The sequence below is a fragment of the Mirounga leonina genome, unplaced genomic scaffold (genome assembly GCF_011800145.1).
Source record: "Mirounga leonina isolate KUSES-001 unplaced genomic scaffold, KU_Mleo_1.0 Mir_201, whole genome shotgun sequence".
NCBI classification, from domain to species: domain Eukaryota; kingdom Metazoa; phylum Chordata; class Mammalia; order Carnivora; family Phocidae; genus Mirounga; species Mirounga leonina.
In genome coordinates this window covers 13,265,694-13,287,127 of record NW_023270504.1, presented here as the reverse complement: position 1 = coordinate 13,287,127, position 21,434 = coordinate 13,265,694, and the positions used below count along the sequence as shown (strand labels likewise).

At 38.0% G+C, this 21,434-nt stretch overlaps 1 protein-coding gene across 1 annotated transcript in view; it reads left to right on the top strand.

Annotated features, from left to right (window-relative positions):
• The window catches only part of PDE3A (phosphodiesterase 3A), a 320,879-nt gene that overhangs the window by 278,144 nt on the left and 21,301 nt on the right, over nt 1-21,434 (top strand). Inside the window, exons 6-10 of the mRNA XM_035028117.1 lie at nt 1,662-1,881; nt 5,658-5,743; nt 8,985-9,139; nt 10,593-10,730; nt 17,722-17,833. Of these exons, the coding sequence (XP_034884008.1) occupies nt 1,662-1,881; nt 5,658-5,743; nt 8,985-9,139; nt 10,593-10,730; nt 17,722-17,833 (711 nt within the window). The remainder of the gene's footprint in view (nt 1-1,661; nt 1,882-5,657; nt 5,744-8,984; nt 9,140-10,592; nt 10,731-17,721; nt 17,834-21,434) is intronic.

Here is a 21,434-nt window from a genome sequence, read left to right as displayed (position 1 = left end):
AGTGATAGGTTCTTTGGGAAACGCTGAGTTAAGAATTTAGTGGGGGTTGTTTTTGTTTTGTTTTTTGAGTTGTTTTTTGTTTTTTGGGGTTTTTTTTTGGTTTAGGACATTATGTACAAGTGCAGGTTTGTCAGTATCTTTGGTAAAACAGCTAAATCTTTTCAATAGAAATAGAAATCAAAATGAAAACCATTAGTAGTGCCATTATAAAGTGCAATGCGAATGCCGCCTAGCAGATGATAGATTTTTCTTCCTCCTTGGACAGTCTCTGAGAGCAGTATGGGCTAAAACCACTTTCATTAAGAACAGCTGGGCTCACTCCATATTCTCCTACTTATTAGCACTGTGACCCTGGGAAGGTTCTTTACCTCTCTGCGTCTGAGTAGTTTCATTTACGGATGAAGGCAAGGGATTGATCTTTCCATCGGGAATCAACAATACAAATATTGAGCAAAGGAACAGGAGGGCTGCCAACCTCCAGACTTATCAAAGGAAGAGCAGGATTTCTCATCTGGTACAACAAAACAAAAGAAAGAACGGTGCCAGCAAGAAACGTAAAAATTACAAAAGCCCTTCAGCAAGCTTAATATTCCTTTCAGTGGACCAGAAAATCTTTGGGTGTAACAAATAAAACTTCTGAGAGAACTGGAGGTTGGAAGCAAACTCAGCCAGCTGCCAGTTCCCCACACATATTATCTGATGATGGGAGAGCTGCCGGCTATGCATTTTCCCCCCACGTGGTGAGAAATAGAAAACAATGAATGATTTCATTTCATTTGCCTTACAGTAGTTTGTTGGGCCCTACAATGCTGAAAACCAGTAAGCAGATGGCTGTTCAGAAGATAGAGCTCTCTTCAGTTTTAAGTGCGGGCTGCCTTCTCTGTGTTTGGGAGAGCGGAACTTCAAAAGATCTCTTCCTTGTACTCGAGTATCAGCACTTTGAAATCTAAGCCAGTTTTCTGTAAAATTTTCACAATCAAGAGTAAACACGGTTTAGCACAGATACCAACACTTAAAATTTAGGCTTGAGGCCTATTGTTTAATCTGAAGCGGATTGTCTTCCATTTTTAAATGTTTTCTTCAGAAATGACTCTGATCAGAGCCCTGTTTCACACAAATAAGGTAGTTTCACCGAAAATGTTGATGGTTACTCAAGGTAATTGCCTCTCACAAATCTATCTTCTTTATATATTTTAATTATTGGATACCTGCCAAACTCGGCTAAGATAAGTTAATGTTTAAAACAATAGCAGATCCTGTGACTGCCAAAAATTTCACAACCTAGGAGAAGGCAAGCACACGAGGAAATTTTAATTATTATCATTATGTCAGAATGACCAGAAGAAACAAAAATGGGAGGAGAAAATAATATCCTTCTGTCCTGAAGTTACTCCAGGACACCAAGGCTTCAACTGGATTTGCCAACGTTGCCACTGATTTTTTTATGATGATTCATCCTTCGCCTTTCATGCCGTGGAGACACCCCCCACTGTACACCTTGTCTCCAGATGGGGGCAGAAAGGGTCAGCTCCCCACCCAGCCTGAGTACTCATGTGGTCCTGATGGAGTAAATGGGGGTCCAAGGTGAAGTTTAAGAGTTGCAATCTTGATTTTGAAAAAAAAATTTGACTTAGTGATTTAAAAACTCTTTTTCTTTCTAGGTGCCCTAGCTAAAATTTCACCTCTTGCATCGCCCTGTTCCTCACCCCCCCAAGGGACTCCTGCCAACAGCCCAGTCAGCAAAATTTCTGCAGTGCGGTTTCCAGAATCTGCCAACACGACTGCCAGACAAGGCCTAGGTTCTCACAGGGCATTAACTTATACTCAGAGTGCCCCTGACCTGTCTCCTCAGCTCCTCCCTCCACCTGTTATATGTAGCAGGTAAGGATTTTACATTGTTAACTGGTATTTAACCCGTCCGAAAACTATGATTAGTGTTCCTCTTAGGAACACTCACCACCAGTCCGCACAGTTCTGTACAGGTAGGTTTGCCAAAGAAGTTGACAGGAAAGTAAGTATAGGATAATATGATTTGTCTTGAGTAGAAACTTGCTTTTTCCATGGTTTCCTGTTAATAAAAAGCTTAGAGTCCATGGAGCCCATAAAGCTAACCTTTGGAGATGATAGAAAAACACGTAGTTGTATATTTCCTCTGCTTACTAATGGAGAATGCATAAAGCATATAATTAAAAATCATATCAAGTAATTTAACATATTCTGTTGGAATATATTTTACTTGCTCTTCAGGGAGGATTTTATATCCATTTTAAGGATATTTTAAGTTTGCAATCCCCACTTTAAAAATGTGCAAATAGGGGCACCTGGCTGGCTCAGTCAGAAGAGCATGCAACTCTTGATCTCGGGGTTGTGAGTTCGAGCCCCACGTTGGGTGTAGAGATTACTTAAAAATAAAAATCTTAGGGGTGCCTGGGTGGCTCAGATGGTTAAGCATCTGCCTTCGGCTCAGATCATGATCCCGGGGTCCTGGAATCGAGCCCCACATCGGGCTCCCTGCTCAGCGGGAAGCCTGCTTCTCCCTCTCCCACTCCCCCTGCTTGTGTTCCCTCTCTCGCTGTGTCTCTCTCTGTCAAATAAATAAATAAAAAATCTTTAAAAAAAATAAAAATCTTAAATAAGTAAATACATAAATAAAACAAAAATGTTCAGATAATACATGGCACACTATGGTTAGACTGAAATGGGTCTCTGAAGGCAATTAAACAATTAGCTTGTACTGGTCTATCACTTCTAAATAGAATTAGAAATAGGAAGTGATTTCTTTTCACAGAGGATAAGAAAAAAAGGCGTCGCATCGCAGGAGTAGTTATTTTGCCAACATTGTCACAAAGAAGGAAATCCCTCTTCTTAACTGATTACCATATTGTTGTTCTCTAGTAATAGCTTCATCTTGAAGAGTTGATTTTAAAGCATTACAGTATTCTTTTAACTAGAAGAGTTAAGTGTTTTTACCCTAAGTGTAGTCATGAGAGTGCCTTGAACAAAATTCTGTCTCTTGGCTAAGGTTAATGAGGATAACCATTTGAGTAAATGAGTTACATGCAGCACCAGTTCACAGAGCTAGATTTGATTATTATATTCCGTTTTAAGCTTCACAGATACCATCTTCAAATCACTTAGTCATAAACTCTAAATGAACACTCTTTCTTTTTCTAATCTTTATTTTTACTTGTTTTCTCTTTACAAATACTTTAAAAGGGAAAATCATTTTTGTTAGTTTATTTGTCCAGGGCCAGACTAAAAAGTTATTTTACCATCCCAAAGTTATCCTGTTACCCTCTCTATGAGGGCTGTTTTAATAAAATAATTTCTGTGGAATATTAATCCCATCTTTCCCCTCCCCCACACACAAGCATGATCTGAGATCAGTGATTCATTTCTGTTTTTTGGGGGTTTTTTTGTTTTTGTTTTTTTTTTTAAAGATTTTCTTTATTTGAGAGAATGAGAATGAGAGAGAGAGCATATGAGAGGGAGGAGGGTCAGAGGGAGAAGCAGACTCCCTGCTGAGCAGGAAGCCCGATGCGGGACTCGATCCTGGGACTCCAGGATCATGACCTGAGCCAAAGGCAGTCGCTTAACCAACTGAGCCACCCAGGGGCCCTGAGATCAGTGATTCATAACACACATCGCTTTATTAAAAGCTCTGAGAAGTCCTGCAAAAGAAAACCTCTAGATTTTTGTCTCAGGTAGCATTTTCTGAATTTATCTGACCACAAAACCAATTTTTTTAGGTTAACACACAGTAATTGCCCATGGAGCAAGTGTGTGGTGGAACATCCTTAGGAAACATGTTTTTGTGGTATGCATCCCAAGCCAAGATGAAGCTCAGTGGAGTAATCGACATCAAGCACATCGGCTTCCAGCATTTCTAGGGAGACTCTCCCACCGTGGGTTCCAAACTTGTGGGAAATAAGTCGCCTAAAGAAAGCAGAGATGTTCCGAAAAGCTCTACCACTCCCACAGCTTTCCTCCACACAGTCTATTTTTTGTACTCTTAGAAGGAAGAATGTAATGGGATTTTTATAAAAGAGATTTTGGAGAAAAATAAGAGAATTTCACTGCCTACTTGTTCAGTAATGTTTATAAATCCAGTAGTGTGTCTTTTATTTGTTTGGGCTTTATAAATCTGTAATTCAAACCACGTTCTATTATTGCCTTCAAGGCAGCCACCCATGTAGGCACAGAGAGCTCCAGAAACACACGACTAATTATTGTGGTTTCCCCTGCTGAACTCGAAGGGTTTGGCTTTGAGTCCCAGTCTTCTGGCTTCTGTAATGTCTATGCAACAAGCTGTTTTTTTGGCATAAGAGGTAGTATAATTGAACTACTAATTTAAGTGTTCCTTTTAAGTATTATCTTGCAATGAAAATTCTTAAAACTAATAAACCCTCCATCTACCAAGTGTCACCCAAGAATGTAAGCCCATCATTTGTATCTGCTTGCTTTTTCCTTTGGTCCTGTCATTTTCTTTCGATTCCCTAAATCAAAGTGATGGGATTTCATAATTAGAAATATTTTGCATGGGATGCTTCTCCACTTATGTTTAAGGCTTGAAAATAAATTTACTCAGGATGAAAATATTCTCTAACTGGCAGATGCTTATCTCTACAACACATATATAAGCACAAGTGAGGGAAAATAAAAGTGATGAGACGTTTAATAAATTATAAACGATTTCATTTCTTTTCCTTTTAGAGTGAGTACTCTGTGGCTAAATAACAAACAAAAACCCTCTGAGACCCTTTGTAATATTAGGCAGAAGAAAAGAACCCAGAAGCAAGAGCCAGAATTAAAATCTAACCATGGAGTTCTGAACAAGATAAGTGAGAGAAGAAACTCGCCAGGCCATTTGTGGGGTTGCTTTTTAATTTATAAAGCAGTCAAAGCTGTTGAGAGAACAGAAGTACCCTACCTCCTCTGATGTCCTCTGTTAAAGAGCTAGGACCCTCCAGTATGTTCATTTTTCTAGATTACTCACAGTATACCCCCTTGGCCTGTTTTTCTCAACTAACATTCTGTGCAGTCAATTTTACGTTCACTCTCTGTCACAGTGTACCTCTACTTTGTTCATTTCCTTTGGGCCTTAGCAGGTGACTGATCAGTCTTGAAAAAGGAATTAATTTTTATTTTGTGGCAAAAAAGAAAATTAATATGCTGTCATTCTATTTCCACATATGCGATCTTAAAGGGCTCTTTGCACATAAAATGTCTTAACCCATGGAAATAAATCTAATAATGAGGCTTTTAGGCAGGTTGACAGGGAGTGCATTGGGGAAGATATTTTTGACTAAATATGCCTCGGCATCTCCAAAATCGCCACTATGAGCAGGTAGCAGGTTATCCCGGGATTCTCTAAATAATGTAACAAAATTTGGCCTGTGGTTTCATATGTGGCCTAGACTGTGGAGGAGGATGAGCGTTGAGTGAAGCTTCTGATCCTTTATATTGATTACACTCTCACCAAAAAGAAAACAGTCTATCAGCATCTATGTATAAAGCAAAATGAATTTTTTTCTTATCAAATAAGTGGAAGGTGGAAACGTTTGATTATTATCTATCTTCATGTGTACATAGATGGTGTGTGCCTATGATTTTTTGAAAAGAGAGAATATACTTACAGCTCTTCCAATATTTCTCAGCTGTGGCAGACCATATCCTCAAGGGAATCCTGCTGATGGGCCCCTGGAGGGAAGCAGTGCAGCCATTCGGACACCAAGCAGAACGGGTAATTCTTTGGGTTCTGTTCCTCAAAATGGAAATCACTTTACTTTCCCCGCCCCCAATCAAAAAGGTAACATATGCTTCTGATTTTTTAGATGACAAATGTAAAAAGACAATGAAGGAAAGTAAAGTCATCCCTAATCCTACTACCTAAGACTTCACCATGGGTACGATTTTGATGCAAAGCTGTCCAAAATGGTTTTAAATACCTATACGCAAATACATATGTATTTTTAAATTAGATGTCATTTTATATAATATATAAAACTATATAGAAATGTCACTTTATCTTGGACACTGGAGGGTCATCCATTTTGGGATACTCTCTGAAGGTCTCCCTTGCAGACTGAGAAAATACCCTGCTTAGATCACTATAAGCATATAAAAATGTTTTTTCTTGAGGCACTATAATGGAGAGGTTAAGAACACAGGTGTTGGAGCCTGGTTTTATCCTTATCGGGCTACCTACTAATCTGTAATCTCTGTGCCTCTGTTCCTGCATTTGTAGATGGGGATAATAATAGTACCTCCCAAACAGGATTGTTGTAGGAATTAAATGACTTAAAACATGTAACAAAAACACTAATTCGGAAAGAGAGATGCGCTTCTATGTTTACGGCAGCATTATTTACTAGACCCAAGATTTGGAAGACGCCTAATACACGATGGAATACTACTCAGACATCAAAAAGAATGAGATCTTGCCATTTGCGACAACATGGTTGGACCTAGAGGGTATTATGCTGAGTGATATAAGTCAGACAGAGATAGAGGAATACCCTGTGATTTCATTTATATGTGGAGGCTAAAGAAATAAACAGAAACAACTTGTAACAAAGGCAGTTGCCAGAAGGGAGGGGAGGAAGAGAATGGGCAAAATAGGTGAAGGGAATTAAAAGGGACAGGCTTACAGTTATAAAATAAATAGGTCATGGGGATGAAAGGAAGAGCATAGGGAATATAGTCAATAATATTGTAATAACTTTGTATGTTAACTACCCTTATGGGAATCATTGCATAATATATATAATTGTTGAATCACTATGTTGTACACCTGAAACTAATGTACGTCAACTATACTTCAATTTTTAAAAATCACATAAAGCACTTCTAGTATCTGGGTCACTGTCAATAGTTCATGTTTGCTGCTATTACTATGATAATTAGTATTTTATTTTTATTGATGCAACTCTAGGGACTTCATTTTGTTAGTGCTGAAAGTTCACAAGGTAGAAAAACCTGGCTTCTCTGAACTACAGACTTTAGAGTGATAACACTATGTAAGAATGATTCTTAATTATCTACTTCAGCATTTATTGATACATACTCAATAAATATTGATTATTTGCCTATGAGAATGGTGTGCTGTGGCAATGTACAAAGGTCAAGAGACATAGGCAAGGAAAAATCAAAAGGAGAGTTCTCTCTGATATTTTAGCATTCTGAAGACTCAGAATATTCCATTCTTTATGTTCCTGATCTTCTTTGACTCTACTGAGTCTGATACAATATGGGGAGTATTTCTTTATCACCATTGTGGCCTCACATAGAGCTATGACCTTTGAGTGTTCTTCATTTTTTCCTACAAATTCTGGGTTTGAAACTTGTCAATTACATTTTCATACTGTGTCTAATTCTTACATGAGAAAGATTGCATGAGAAAGATCGAAGAAAGAGGAGTCCTTGGAAAAGTCCTACAAGATACTCCTGATGGCAATAGGCTACATAACAAAAGCCATTATTCACTAGCAACTTAAGAAAAATTAGATACTCAATGTATGAGGACATACAACAGTCATAGAACATCCAAAGCAACTGAGAAAGGAGAACAAAGTTAGAGGAAAGACATTACCTGACTTTAAGAGTTAAACTGCAGTAATCAAGATAGTGTGGTGCAGGCTTGAGGATCAGCAGATAGACCAATGGAATAGAATGGAAAGCCCCAAATTAGACCCACCTCTACTCTGAATTTTCAACTCCAGTAGGGTTGGAAAAAATGAATCTCACCCCTTACTCCACACCGTATGAAACATCATTCTGTGATGTAGCATAGACCTAAATGTAAAAGCTAAAACAGTAGGCTTCTGAAAGAAGATAGGTTTATGACTTAGGGGAAGGCAAAGATTGCATAGGAATCTTAGCAATAACCATACAGGGGGAAAAAAAAAAGCTAGACTTTATCAACAGTAAAGAATATAGGAACTAGGATCAGATTTCATGAATTCAAATTCATGTGGCAAAATTTCAACAATTTACTTATCCTTTCTGTGCGCCAGTTTCCTTTCTGCATGTGAGGACATGAGTAATGCAGTGATGTGCAATAATACCTGCCTTGTAGGATTGTGTAGGTTTAAATAGGTTTGCTCAAATGAAGCACTTTTGTGCCATCCAACACATGGCACTCACTTGGTAAACTATTCAGGCCCTTACTCAGCCATGAGAAGCTTCTTTTGAGGTCTTTGCTCCAGAAGCATGTTCTACAGACACTTGATAGTGCTTGATTGGGCCTTTAGTTCGCATGGTTTAGTGCTGACTGAAATGGGAGACGATGGAAGAGGCAGGTAAGAAAGCAAGCCACAGATTCCGAGGGATCAAGATTGGATACGTGAGATCCCCCAGGCCCTTAAGCACATGCTATTATGCCATGTCCTACAGACCACTTAGTCCTTGGGTGTCAGCTCAACTTCTCCTCCCCATGTGCCCATTCTTGACTTAGCTACTCAGTGGTTTAGTGTGTTGGGAGATGCATAAAGGAAGAAGAAATACAAAGTTACAGGGTTTTTAAAAAGTATAAACTGCTGCTGATCTAAGCATTATTACTGAGGAATTATTGAATGTCATATAAATCACAGATCATAATCCTATCTATTTCATTGGGTGAAAAAATGTCTACTTTTTCTGGGTGCCTGGGTAGCTCAGTCAGTTGAGCATCTGCCTTCGGCTAAGGTCATGATCACGGAGTTCCTGGATCAAGCCCCATGTCGATCAGGGGAGCAGGGAACCTGCTTCTCCCTTTCCCTGTGTCCCTCTCCCTGCTTGTTCTCTCTCTCTCAAATAAGTAAAAAAAAATCTTAAAAAAAAGTATTTTTTTCCCATTTTATGATCTTGCATTCTTGATGTGTAAGCTCATGAAAGCAGTATGTCCCTAAGCACGGTATATGCCATATGCATTTTAGGAATATTCACTCAACTGAGACCCCTGTTTCCATTTGCAAGTTTCATCATCTGTTCTCTTTCCATTGCAGATGACACTACTCAAGTTACCTCTGATTATGAAACCAACAACAACAGTGATAGCAGTGATATTGTACAGAACGAAGATGAGACTGAGTGCCTGAGGGAGCCTCTAAGGAAAGCTTCTGGTTGTGGCCCCTACACGCCTGAGGCCATGATATTCCTGGTAGCTCCATATCACTTCGCTCATTCCTTTACTTGAGAAATTGCCCTCTGTGACAGAAATTGACTTACAAATAGATCCCTGAATCATTAGATTTACAGATGTGTCTCTCTTGGATCACACATGCCTTATAGCCATATCCCTATGTATCAGTATAATTTTTCCTTATCCAAGTTTTATTGATCTCTTCATGATTCTCTGATTTAGTGATTAAGAATGCAAGTATTCATCTCCATAAGTGATTACAGATACTTCTTAATCCTAGAATCTAAAAGTGTAGGTATGCATAGGGAAAATTATTTCATTCAGTGAAGCAATATTTTATAAATATCAATAAAAATAAAATATGTTAGTTGTCTTAGGGCTTCTGCTGTTTTTTTTCTTTTTTCTCTAGCACCTCTTTCATTTAGAAAGTGTGCCAATATTTATTTTCCTTATTATATTAAACTAGGTTTATACTGACATACTACCCGTTAAAATAGCCTTTAATGAGGACTTTGTGAGCTTATAGAGATCCGTTTAAAGAGGATAAAAGCATGTATTTGAGTCAGGTTAATTTCAGGGAGGCAGCAAATAGAAACACTACATCAAAAACTAATGATGTATTATATGCTAGCTAATTGAACATAATAATAAAAAAATAATTTAAAAAATAGTTGGCTATCATGTAATTCTCAATTGCTGCTAGTATCATTTTTCTTTTATCTGATTTACCATTTATACTTTTAAAGAGATTTCCAGATAAAGTAATTTATGTTTCCTAGTCCTCATTATCTTTATTTTTTATTCATTTTTTTGGTAAAGATACTCTTAAGAATGTCCTCATTTGGGACCAATTATAAAATGTCTTTACATTAACATGGTGCATGTTTCTTTGGAAACCATACATCACATGAACTAAATTAAAATCTATGAAAAATGTGGCAATTATCATCCCATAGGATCAATGCTGATTTTGAAGCAATAATATATATTTGGCCAAGTAGAGTAGGGAGTGATTAACTCCTCCCCACTCATGGGTTTCTTTTGAGAGTCCAATATAAGCCAGGAACCCTCCCAGAAAAATTTACATAAACATATAAAGAGATAAATTTACATATGATTTCAATGTGTTCTGAAGTCTTTGAATCTTTATTTAAGAACCTCACAACAGGGGAAAAGCAGTTACATTAACTTATAAAAGAAACATCCATTTTTTTTCTGTAGCATATATGAACCAAAAATAGACAGGCACCTAATATGCAAAATTCATGATATGAAATAGCATTAGGACCTTTTCTCCTAACGTGTAGATCAATGTCTTATTCATCCTGATTTTTTTTTAAGATCACTCATTTACCTTGAAGTTTTAAGTCATTTATTTTTATAAACTCAGTTGTTGAGCTGAACTTACCAAAGCACAAATTGCTTTGTAGAAAAACTGCGTATTCTTAAAATATTTTCATCTTCATTATAGGACAAGCCAATTCTTGCTCCTGAACCTCTTGTCATGGATAACTTGGACTCAATTATGGAGCAGCTAAATACTTGGAATTTTCCAATTTTTGATTTGGTGGAAAAAATAGGAAGAAAATGTGGCCGTATCCTTAGTCAGGTAAGAAATGCATTCATACGTAAGACTTTTTTTTTTTTTTTTAAGATTTTATTTATTCATTTGAGACACAGAGATACAGAAAGAGAGAGCATGAGCAGGGAGAGAGGCAGAGGGAGAAGGAGAAGCAGGCTCCCCGCTGAGCCAGGAGCCCTATGTGGGGCTGAATCCCAGGACCCTGGAATCATGACCTGAGCCGAAGGCAGATGCTTAACAACTGAGCCACCCAGGCGCCCCCATACATATGACTTTAAATGTAGCAAAAAAAAATTCCTTGGTTGGTTAAAGCTGTGTCCGTGCTTGACACTGGTGGTAGGCACTGGGTGGAGAAAGGAAATGTTAGTACCCAACATTCTGTAGATTCCGTGGTGGTGGGTTAACAAAAGAAATAGGACCTTGAAGTGAGTGGAATACTGATCAATTAAAATATGTAGTTTTAAAGATAAAGTGGAAGAGAACAGGGATACACAAGCAAGATGGAGAAATACATCTGAAATTTATAGAATTCAGCAAAAGAAAAGCTGATATAAGCCCTCAAAGGAAGAAAGTTGCCTAATTATTAACAGTAATTTATTGTTTGTAATTTTTTCCAATGACTCTTTTTTAAAGCTTTTTTTTGGGGTGGGGGTGCTAGTGGGAGAGGCAGAGAATTTTGGGCAGGCTACACAACCAGCTCAGAGCCTGGCGTGGAGCTCCATCTCATGACCCTGAGATCATGACCTGAGCCAAAATCAAGAGTCAGACACTTAACCAGCTGAGCCACCCAGGCCCCTTTAAAACTTTTGAATATCATGGCGCTTAGGTCTTATCAAAAGTAAGATATTGTGCAGAAATACATTTCCTTCCATTGCCGTGAGAAACATATCAAATAGAATTCTCTGTGTTTTAATGCAGAAAATACCTTTATGTATCACAAGAAATACAGAATATGAACTATTGCTACTTAATAAGACTTTATTTTTTTTCCTTAAGCTAGACTACTTTCAAGGCTTCCCACACTTAAAAGAAAATGTTTCCCTGAGGGAGAAAGAAAGCACAGAAATTAAGATTTTTGAACATATTATTCTCAATACAAAATTGCTCTACAAATCCAAAAATGTATTTGCTCTATTATCAAACACCTATCAGAATACACACTCAAGGGGGATAATGCAGTAATATTTATCAGCTTATTTAAAAATGTTTCAGGGCGCCTGGGTGGCTCAGTTGGTTAAGCGACTGCCTTCGGCTCAGGTCATGATCCTGGAGTCCCGGGATCGAGTCCCGCATCGGGCTCCCTGCTCGGCAGGGAGTCTGCTTCTCCCTCTGACCCTCCCCCCCTCATGCTCTCTCTATCTCATTCTCTCTCTCAAATAAATAAATAAAATCTTTAAAAATAAATAAATAAATAAAAATAAAAATGTTTCAGGGGTGTTTTCATAGATGGAATAGCACTGTAGAGATGCTAAAGACCACCAAGCTAACATAAGACTTAGGTGAGAATTCAAGACCCAGATTTACTGGAGCCACTAACACTTATCTGGGAAACACTAGAAGAGAAATGATATGTTATACTGATTTCTACTCCGTGCATCAGCGACGGGCTTTCTTCAGACGTCTCAACAAGTATCTGAATGTAGGGTTCAAGGTGAGGATTCCTGATCCATGAAGGTCTGAAGCAAGAAGATAGAGGGGCCTTTTCCTCTGTTTCTCAGTTGTACAAACACAAAGTACTAGTCTAGTCTTCAAGAAGGAAAGAATGTCCCTCTGCCTTAAAGGGGCGAGTAGGGAAATTAGATATGGCTCAAAATAATGACAGTTCAACTTGCTACCTACAAAAGAAGTTTGCTAAAATGACTGATGGATTATGAAGCTCAAAATAATTACAAAGTCTGTGTAACACGTAGTTGCCTCTGCTAGACTCTCTTCTGACCATGAACACCTCGAGAACTGGGGTGACAGCCCTTGCACTTTTACTAGGAGTTAACAATCCCATTTTTCTTCTTTCTTCTTCTCCTTGGTGCTAAGCAACATCTTTTATGCTAGGTGATCTTATTAAATATTTTTTTTTAAAGACTTACTTATTTTAGAGAGGGTGAGTGAGCATGGGGGTGGGGGGCAGGGGCAGAGGGAGCGGGAGAGAGAAACTCAAGCAGAGTCTACGCTGAGCACAGAGCTGGATGTGGGGCTCGGTCTCTCAACCTTGAGATTAGAACCTGAGCCACCACAAAGAGTTGGACACTTTAACCGACTGTGCCACCCAGGGCCCCGAGGTGATCTTGAAGACAGGTGTAAGGACAGCTATTTTTATCCAGTCCACCTTAGCCTCATACCTCAGGGCTCCTCCTGCAAGGTTTTGTATCTCACTTTCTGAAGCCCCTTACAGACTGTGTCTCTGAGGGAGTAATTTTACCTGGAAATATTCCTTAATGGTACCCCAAAAAGTGGTGGCAGAGGGCCGGGAAGCCTTCTTTCTCCTTCACTGCTGAGTGTGGTTCATAGGAAGAGAAAAATTTTACATTGTTTTATTTTTTTATTTTTATTTATTTATTTATTTTTAAAGATTTTATTTATTTGACAGAGAGAGACACAGCAAGAGAGGGAACACAAGCAGGGGGAGGGGGAGAGGGAGAAGCAGGCTTCCCGCTGAGCAGGGAGCCCGATGCGGGGCTCGATCCCAGGACCCTGGGATCATGACCTGAGCCGAAGACAGACGCTTAACAACTGAGCCACTCAGGCACCCCAACTTTACATTACTTTATATCTGATCGTATGTCACAGACTCCCCCAAACCCTACAACTTGATCTTCTCTGTAGCTCTGTTGCAGATAGTCTGTATAATCTCTGCTTTTCAGAAGAGGAAATTGAGGCTTAAAAGAGCATATACCATTCATCTAAAGTCATAGAGTAAATATCAGACCCATGATTTGAATGCAGGCATAGCCATATTGGAAATCCATACTTTTGGCCTTCATTTACCTTCGGCTGTTTCTGAGCGCGCCCCTCCTCCTTCCCCCGCCAAAAAAAAACACATCCACTGATTCTGTCTTCAAACACTCTGAACAGAGAGCTTGAGCCCGTGGAGAAGTGGTTAGTGTAGCAGTCAGGTTTTAAGCTGAAAGGACAGTGTAGCAAATACCATTCCTCCCTACCTGTCTCCTCTGGAAGTTCTGAGAGCTGGGGCTGGGCTTGTGAAACTTGACCAGCTGTGCCACAGAATGTTTTCTAAGAGTCCTGGATATGAGTACACAATAGAAAGATTAGATATAATGAACAATTAGATTGCAGTAAAATTCACTAATGTGTTTTTCTTCCAGTCACCTTCCAAAAAAGAAATACATGAGCCTTAGTATGTCACTATTTATCTTTCCAACTTACAAAACATTGAACTTTGAGAAAATGAACTTTTATTTGTCTTGCTGAGTAGAACTTTATAGGTTTTCTCTTTGATTTGAGTTTATAAGCACAAAGTCATGATATTTTCACTGTGTGAAAGGCATATTTTTTTCACCTTAGTAAGACTTTGGGACAGCTGAAATGAATTAACTTGAACATTCCGAGAAATCACCTTTTGGCTGAAACTACACAGAAAAAGTCTCACTTCAAAAGATTTTTAAAGAGACATATGTGCAATGGAAATGACTTTTCAGTCTCAATATACTGACTGCCTTTTTGATGATTATCATGTTTATTTTAACAAATTTCAAAGGACATGGTTCAGATTTCAGAATAGTGCTTACTTTTTCCGGTTGCCAATATTTACCTGGTTAATGGTATCTTTATTTGTCAGTTTAAATTATTGGTGGTTGGTTTTTAACAGCATGTTGATGAAAATTCTCCTATTTTAAAATCATACTTGAAAATATCCTGTTGTCTTAATTTTTCCATTCATCTTTCATATGTTTAAGAGAATAGTAGGAAACTTTAGCTGTTTGCAATCCTAACAACATTGCTTTTCAGATACTAGTGGTAGGATTTGAAGCAATTTAGAGTACAAAATCTGAAGCCAACAGGCTTGGCTTGAATTCTGGTTCTGATAATGTCAGCCATGTTTTGGACAAGTCACTGAAGTAACAAGCATAATTAAATCCATTAGGTATTTATAAACAAGAATTCAAATATAGACCAAAGCAGTAGTAAAGAGGAGATACCCCCCCAAAAAACTAGCTTGAAATATTACAGAAACCATAAACTTCACTTTCTATTGCCTTTTTTTTTTTTTTTGAGAGAGTGAGCGGGAAAGGGGGAGGTGGGGGTGGGGAGTTGTGGAGGAGGGAGAGAGGGAGAGGGAAAGAGAGAATCGTAAGCAGCCTCCATGCCTGGCATGAGCCCAATGTTGGGCTTGGTCTCACAACCCAGAGATCACATTACCTGGCCAAAATCAAGAGTCAGATGCTTAACCAACTGCCCCAGGCACCCCTGTTGCATTTTTAAAGAGAAGATGTGGGAATGGTATGTTACACACAAAAAGGGTAAAACTTAAATGTTCTTGCCATTCAGAATGAAGAAAAGCATACAGAAGTTGATGTACATAGTATATAATCTGTTTCCAACCTAGCAGCTTTGGCGATCCTTTTAAAACATAAATTAAATAGGGGCGTCTGGCTGGCGCAGTAGGTTAAGCATCTGACTTTGGCTCAGGTCATGATCCCGAGGTCCAGCGATGGAGCCCTGTGTTGGACTCCATGCTCTGCAGGGCGTCTGCTTCTCCCTCTTCCTCTGCCCCTCTCCCCACTCAGGCTCCCTTTCTGTTTCTCTCTCTTTCAAATAAATAAATAAAATCTTAAAAAAAAAAAAAAGTAAGTCAGATAAAGTCACTTCCCTGCTCTAATCTCTTCAGTGGCTCCCTACCTCACTTAGAGTAAAAGCCTTATAATGATCAGTCTGGCTGTCAAACCCCAAGATTGCACCACCCCCCCATCCCACTCTGCCATTACTAACTTAAATTCTACTGTCCTCATTCATTCTGTTTTAGCCACACTGGCCTTCTTGCTGTTTCTTAAGTACAGCAGGCATACCTCAGGGCCTTTGCACAGTCCTTTTTCTCTGTATGGAAAACTCTTTTCTCAGATATCCATATACCTCAGTCTACATCTCCTTCAGTTCTTTGCTCATATGTCACCTGGATATACCTACTCTAACCACCATACTTTAAAAAAAGCAAATTCTGTAACTTCCGTATATTCCCAATCTCTCACCCTTGTTTCCTTTTTTCTTTTTCTATATTACTTACTACCTTCTCTCATAGTATATACCTTACTTATTGTATGTTATTTACTGCCCTCCCCTGCTAAACTATAAGCTCCCTGAAGGAAGAGGTCTTTGTTTTGTTCACCTGGATATATGCCTCATACACAGAAGAGTATCTGGAACATGGTAGGCACTCAGTAGATGTATGCTGAATGAATAACTCTCCTTTTTAGTTCTGTCAGCCTAAAGAGGTAAACTGAGGCAAGCTCAAAATTGTCAAAAAGATGAGTTTATTCAGGAATAGCAGGGGAACTGCAATTTAGGATGTGCAAACTATAGCAAGCTACAGTGAGTCTTTTGAGGGTTTGGGGTAGGCTGTATTTACGGGCAGGGAATGTAAAGAGGGGATAGTTCAGTTAGAGTCTGTTAAAATCAGAAGCAAATGGAGACCAGGTTTGAAATTCTCCAAGCAGACAAAACTAGTGCAGTCAGTCATACAAACAAAGCTCAAGTCAACTTATTTTGGGAGACCAGCCCAATCTGGATCGTTCCGTGTTCATGCTTCTGGAAACCATAAGTACATCTTCCCAAGGTTGATATGAGGCAACTCCTGATCAACTCCCTATCATTTAAGAAAATTCCAGTGTTATCACTTTTCTAAAAAGTCAGTCATTTACGGGAAATCAGTCTCTTTGTCCTTGAGCTTTGTTTTTCCAAGGACATATGTGTGAGATTTTTTTGTTTTATATCCTTCGGTTTCATTTTAAATTGAAATTCCATTATCATTCTCTCTATATATGTATATATGCCTATGTATACATATAGATAGATATGATAAACACTAAGTACATAATTAAAAGAATATTATTGATTTTAAACAGATTTAAAGTCAATAACAAAAGGTAGAAACTTAGCTATGAAACCGCATACCAAAGATGGAGAGGGAAGATTTCAAGACAACTTTAAGAAGAGATGCAGATAATAAAAATGATGAATAATTCTTAAAGTCTCCTGAGTTATAACAACACTGTGCCTTTGTGACATGAAGTAAGGCCACTTGAAATGGTGCCACACTCCCTTCTGCCATGTGAATAACCATTCCTCTCCCCAGTACCTTCTTCTGTGCCTTTATCAGTTTTTTCTCCATCATTGCATGTCAGATATGCCGATTACGTGCATAGGTATTCACTGGATTTGGGTTGCCAGAGCTTTGAATGCAATTGGAAGAAGAATAGATATTTGGAGGAGAAAGACGAGCAAGGAAAAAAATTTAGATGTTGTTATTTATACTGCATTAGAATAAATCAGTTTTCTCTATATATTTAGTCAAAGTAACCGTTTTTCTCTCTCTCATAATTCTTTCCCCTTATCCTTCACTAAGTTAACCATTCTGAATCCTTTATCCTCTGGGAAGCTTTTTTTTTTTTTTTTTTTTTTAATAAAAATTAGTCCAAATTAAAGCTTTACCTCATTTATTAGTGCTTGTAGTATTCACTATACAATGAACTATTTGATAAGTAGGATTCTCTAGCAGATGATAGCACATACAGTTGAGTACCTTGATATGTTTCTGTAGTGTATACTGTTGTTTGGGTTGGTTGGTTTTCTTGGTTGAATGTCCACGCCTTTAAAAACAGATCAAATACCCCTTGTGGTCAGGGGCTACAGGGGCTAGACCCATAGAGTTCTTCAATACTTACTTGACTTATTGTTCCCAATAAGTGTCTCTACTGGCCAGGAGTTACTTGTTTTAATTTTTTTTTTTCTTTTTGTGTCTAATACAAACCCAGGGATGTTTTGTAAAACTTTGTCTTTCTCCTTATAGGTATCATACAGACTTTTTGAAGACATGGGCCTCTTTGAAGCTTTCAAAATTCCAGTTAGGGAATTTATGAATTATTTTCATGCTTTGGAGATTGGATACAGGGAAATTCCTTGTAAGTATGAGTTAAAAATAATACTTTTCAAATCCACTGAATTTGCTCTGGGTAATGGGATATTGAATCATTGGTGACTAGCAGAGAACTACACATGGTAAACCTGGAGATTACAGCCTGTTTCAGAGTCCTGGTCCCTTCACTTCTCAGCTGTTGCCTCTGCATGCCTCATTTCTTAATCTGTAAAATGGGGATCATAATGTCTTTGAGGATTGTAATAGCTTTGTAGGATTGTTAGGAAGATAAAATGAGGTAATAAATCTAAAAGGGTTATAATAGTGCCTTCACATAGTAAGCCAGTTTAAGTGTGTGCTCCATAAATAATAAATGTTAAATTTAATAAATGTTAAATTTATATTTATATTTTATTAACATAAAATAAATGTTAAATTTATTGCTTATTTTATTATACACTCCTTTTACTGGGTGAGTTCAACTTTTGTTCTCGCATCTGGAGAGTTAAATCATGAACTCTTGAAGTTTTTTTCAGTATAAGAAAGACCTCGCTGGGGGTGGAGGGACAGGAGGGTGATGGTCTAATTAATAAAATAGAAAAAAAGAGACACCTAAAAGTTTGTGAAGAAATTATTAGAAACATTTGAAAAATCAGGTAAATGTGAAGACCAAAGGAAGGGACACAACCAAGTGTTCAAGTTTATGAACTTAAAATATGCAAAATTGGAACAGAGAGGAGATGTTAAATTTTCAATTTGGAGCATTTCCAGTATCATCTGAACATGTGAGTAGAATCAGCCTACATGCTACAAAATACATGGAACTGAAGAAAATGTCCAAAAACCCAGTCAGGGAAGTTGTGACAATGTGCAGAAATCATGTGGTACCTTTAGAAAATAAATGCATAGCAAGAGTAGACATCATACATTGGTTGAAGCATGCCTTAGAAATGCGTCGTTCAAATCATGTTTTAACTTAAGTTTTAAAATTGCTTTTATACACCTTAGACTTCAGAACCCCATGACTTTTCCTAGTTGCAAACAACTGAAGCTAAATAAATAGTCTACGGAGACAGATAAAGTACAGGTATTTCCAGAAAGGGATAGTACATTAAACTAGTGATCCGTTATTAACATATTGTTTTTCAAAATGCCAACCACATGCTACATTGGAATGAAAATACACAGCTGGTGGTGTGTGATAGGAGAAGATAATGAAGAATTGGATCTACAAATGAGATTTGTTGGAGAATATGGGACCAAAATGCAGACAAGACAAGACAGTGGGTATAGAGGAGAGAGGAGCTTAAGAGCCCTGGGCCCCTTGGGAAAGTCTGGCCGGTAGGGCCATGGAAATAGAGAGAGAGAGAGAGACAAAAAAGGGATAGTTTGAAAGAATCTCAAGATAAGCCTTGCTTTCTTAATACCATTTTCCCAGGGCACACCCTGGTTGGATGCCAGTGATTGACGTAAGTGTTACTGATTTTTCAACAGCTAGTCATCAGATTAATTTACAAATTGTTATATTTCCAAATGTATTCTAGTGACCTAATCTGCTATAGCCAAGTCCATTAAGTACCAATTGATATAACTACTAACTTCTCTCTAAGCAGTATGTCATAAAATCATAGGGAAAGTTGATCAATATTTAAGCATAAAAAGAAGTTTCCAGATTCTAAATTTTATTATTCATTTTTATATTTTCTTATTTTACAACTGAATAGATGTTTCTTTTTTCTGAAATAGTGGCTTCTTCATTCCATGTGAAAAGAATTTGTTATAATAAACCTGGTTGTTCTATTAGGAACCCCAAACATTTTCCGTAAAGGGAATTCATTTACATCTCACAGAGAAGTTTTAGCTTGACTGGTGATCCCTTTTAAATAGTAATTCCTTGCATGTGGTAGTGTTGTAAATTTAGACTAATATAGATATTTATTAAAAGCTTTGCTTATCATTAATTTTAATTATCATACACAAAAATTTGTTATATGTCTCCTTACTTTAATATCTACTCCTAGAGGATATTTCTCATCGCTCTATCTAAATAAACCCATACCTAAATGAAAAAGCCTGAGAGTAACTAAAATGGGATTAGATTAATGTTACTATGACGATGACCTACAATACTAGAAACTAAATTTTATTATACTTCTAAGCACACTTTTAACAATTTTTAAGAGATGAAGACTTTTAATTTGTACCCAGAGCCCTTACTAAAATTTGAGAAATCTAGATTTAAAAATAGACACAGGTAGGTAGTTAGATATTTCATGGAGTAGCAGTGGACAAGGTATAAATATAGGCAACTCACTGATAGAAATATGATACCGAATATATATTTGTTCAATAAAGGTAAGGATAGGGGCACCTGGGTGGCTCAGTTGGTTGAGCGACTGCCTTCGGCTCAGGTCATGATCCTGGAGTCCTGGGCTCGAGTCCCACATTGGGCTGCCTACTCAGCAGGGAGTCTGCTTCTCCCTCTGACCCTCCCCCCTCTCATTTGCTCTCTCTCTCTCTCTCCCTCTCTCTCAAATAAATAAATAAAAAATCTTTAAAAAAATAAATAAAGATAAGGATAAATTAAGATATAGTTGATACTCAGTTGCACAGAGAAATAAATAATGTTCATTATTGTTCACAGTCCCTTTCAACTGGGCATATTGTCAAGTAAAGAAGATAAATCATCAGGTCCTATTCATTCATGAATTCAAAGTTAGTTTTGAGGGTGCTTTTTCTGTGTTCAGAGACTTTCATCTCTAAAATATATTCTTCCTAACACCTCCTCTCATTCTGGTTATTGAAGTTGGAGAAATGGGTAGAATGGCAGCAATGAGAATAATCTTGCTCAATCTGTATGTCATGTGCCCACCAGTTTTAAAGCTAGATACTGAGGTGGCATGGGACAAGCTAGAAAGGCAGAATTATGACAGTATTTGCTATAATCCAAAGGGAAAAAATGTTTAAATTGTCACTTCTCTTCTTTAACACCTTCCCAAAGGAGCCTAGGTGGAATTTTCAATTGAAAATCTATAGGTCTAAAACTCTATGCATTTTACATATAACTCCAACCCTCCGTGCCAGCTCACTTCAACTTGGCGCTTGAGGGATAAGGAGAAAGTTGAGAAAACAAGTGTGTCAAGACAGAAGAGGGAGCTGGGCAGACTGTGGGAATGAGATAGGGCATGTTGTGTTTGGTGTGTGCATACGTGTTTCCATGTTGTCAGGGAGGCAGAGGGGCTTGCTGGATGGGCAAGGGAACTATCAAGAGAGTCAGGGGTTTGTCTAAAATGCAGCGGTGGAAGAAGAGGGATGATAATAATAAGAAGAGCTCTGATACCATTCCTTCTCCCTCTCAGTTGCCTACCATGGCTGTAAGAAGAGGAATTTTTAAGCATGTTTATGTGTCCTACAGAAACCTACAGAATCCCCTGTGTTGATCTAGTGAGCTTATTTCCTGGGTGCCTTTGCTCCTGAGTGGGTCTCCAGAAAGTTAATGGTGAGAACAACAGCAGTTCCAGCACTTGGTACAATACTTGCCCATAGTACATGCTAAGTAAATATTTGTGTAATAAACATGTTATTGACTGCTTATTAGGTGGATGATTTTCCATCCTGCTTCAATGACAGTGACAGTGTTTTTTTTC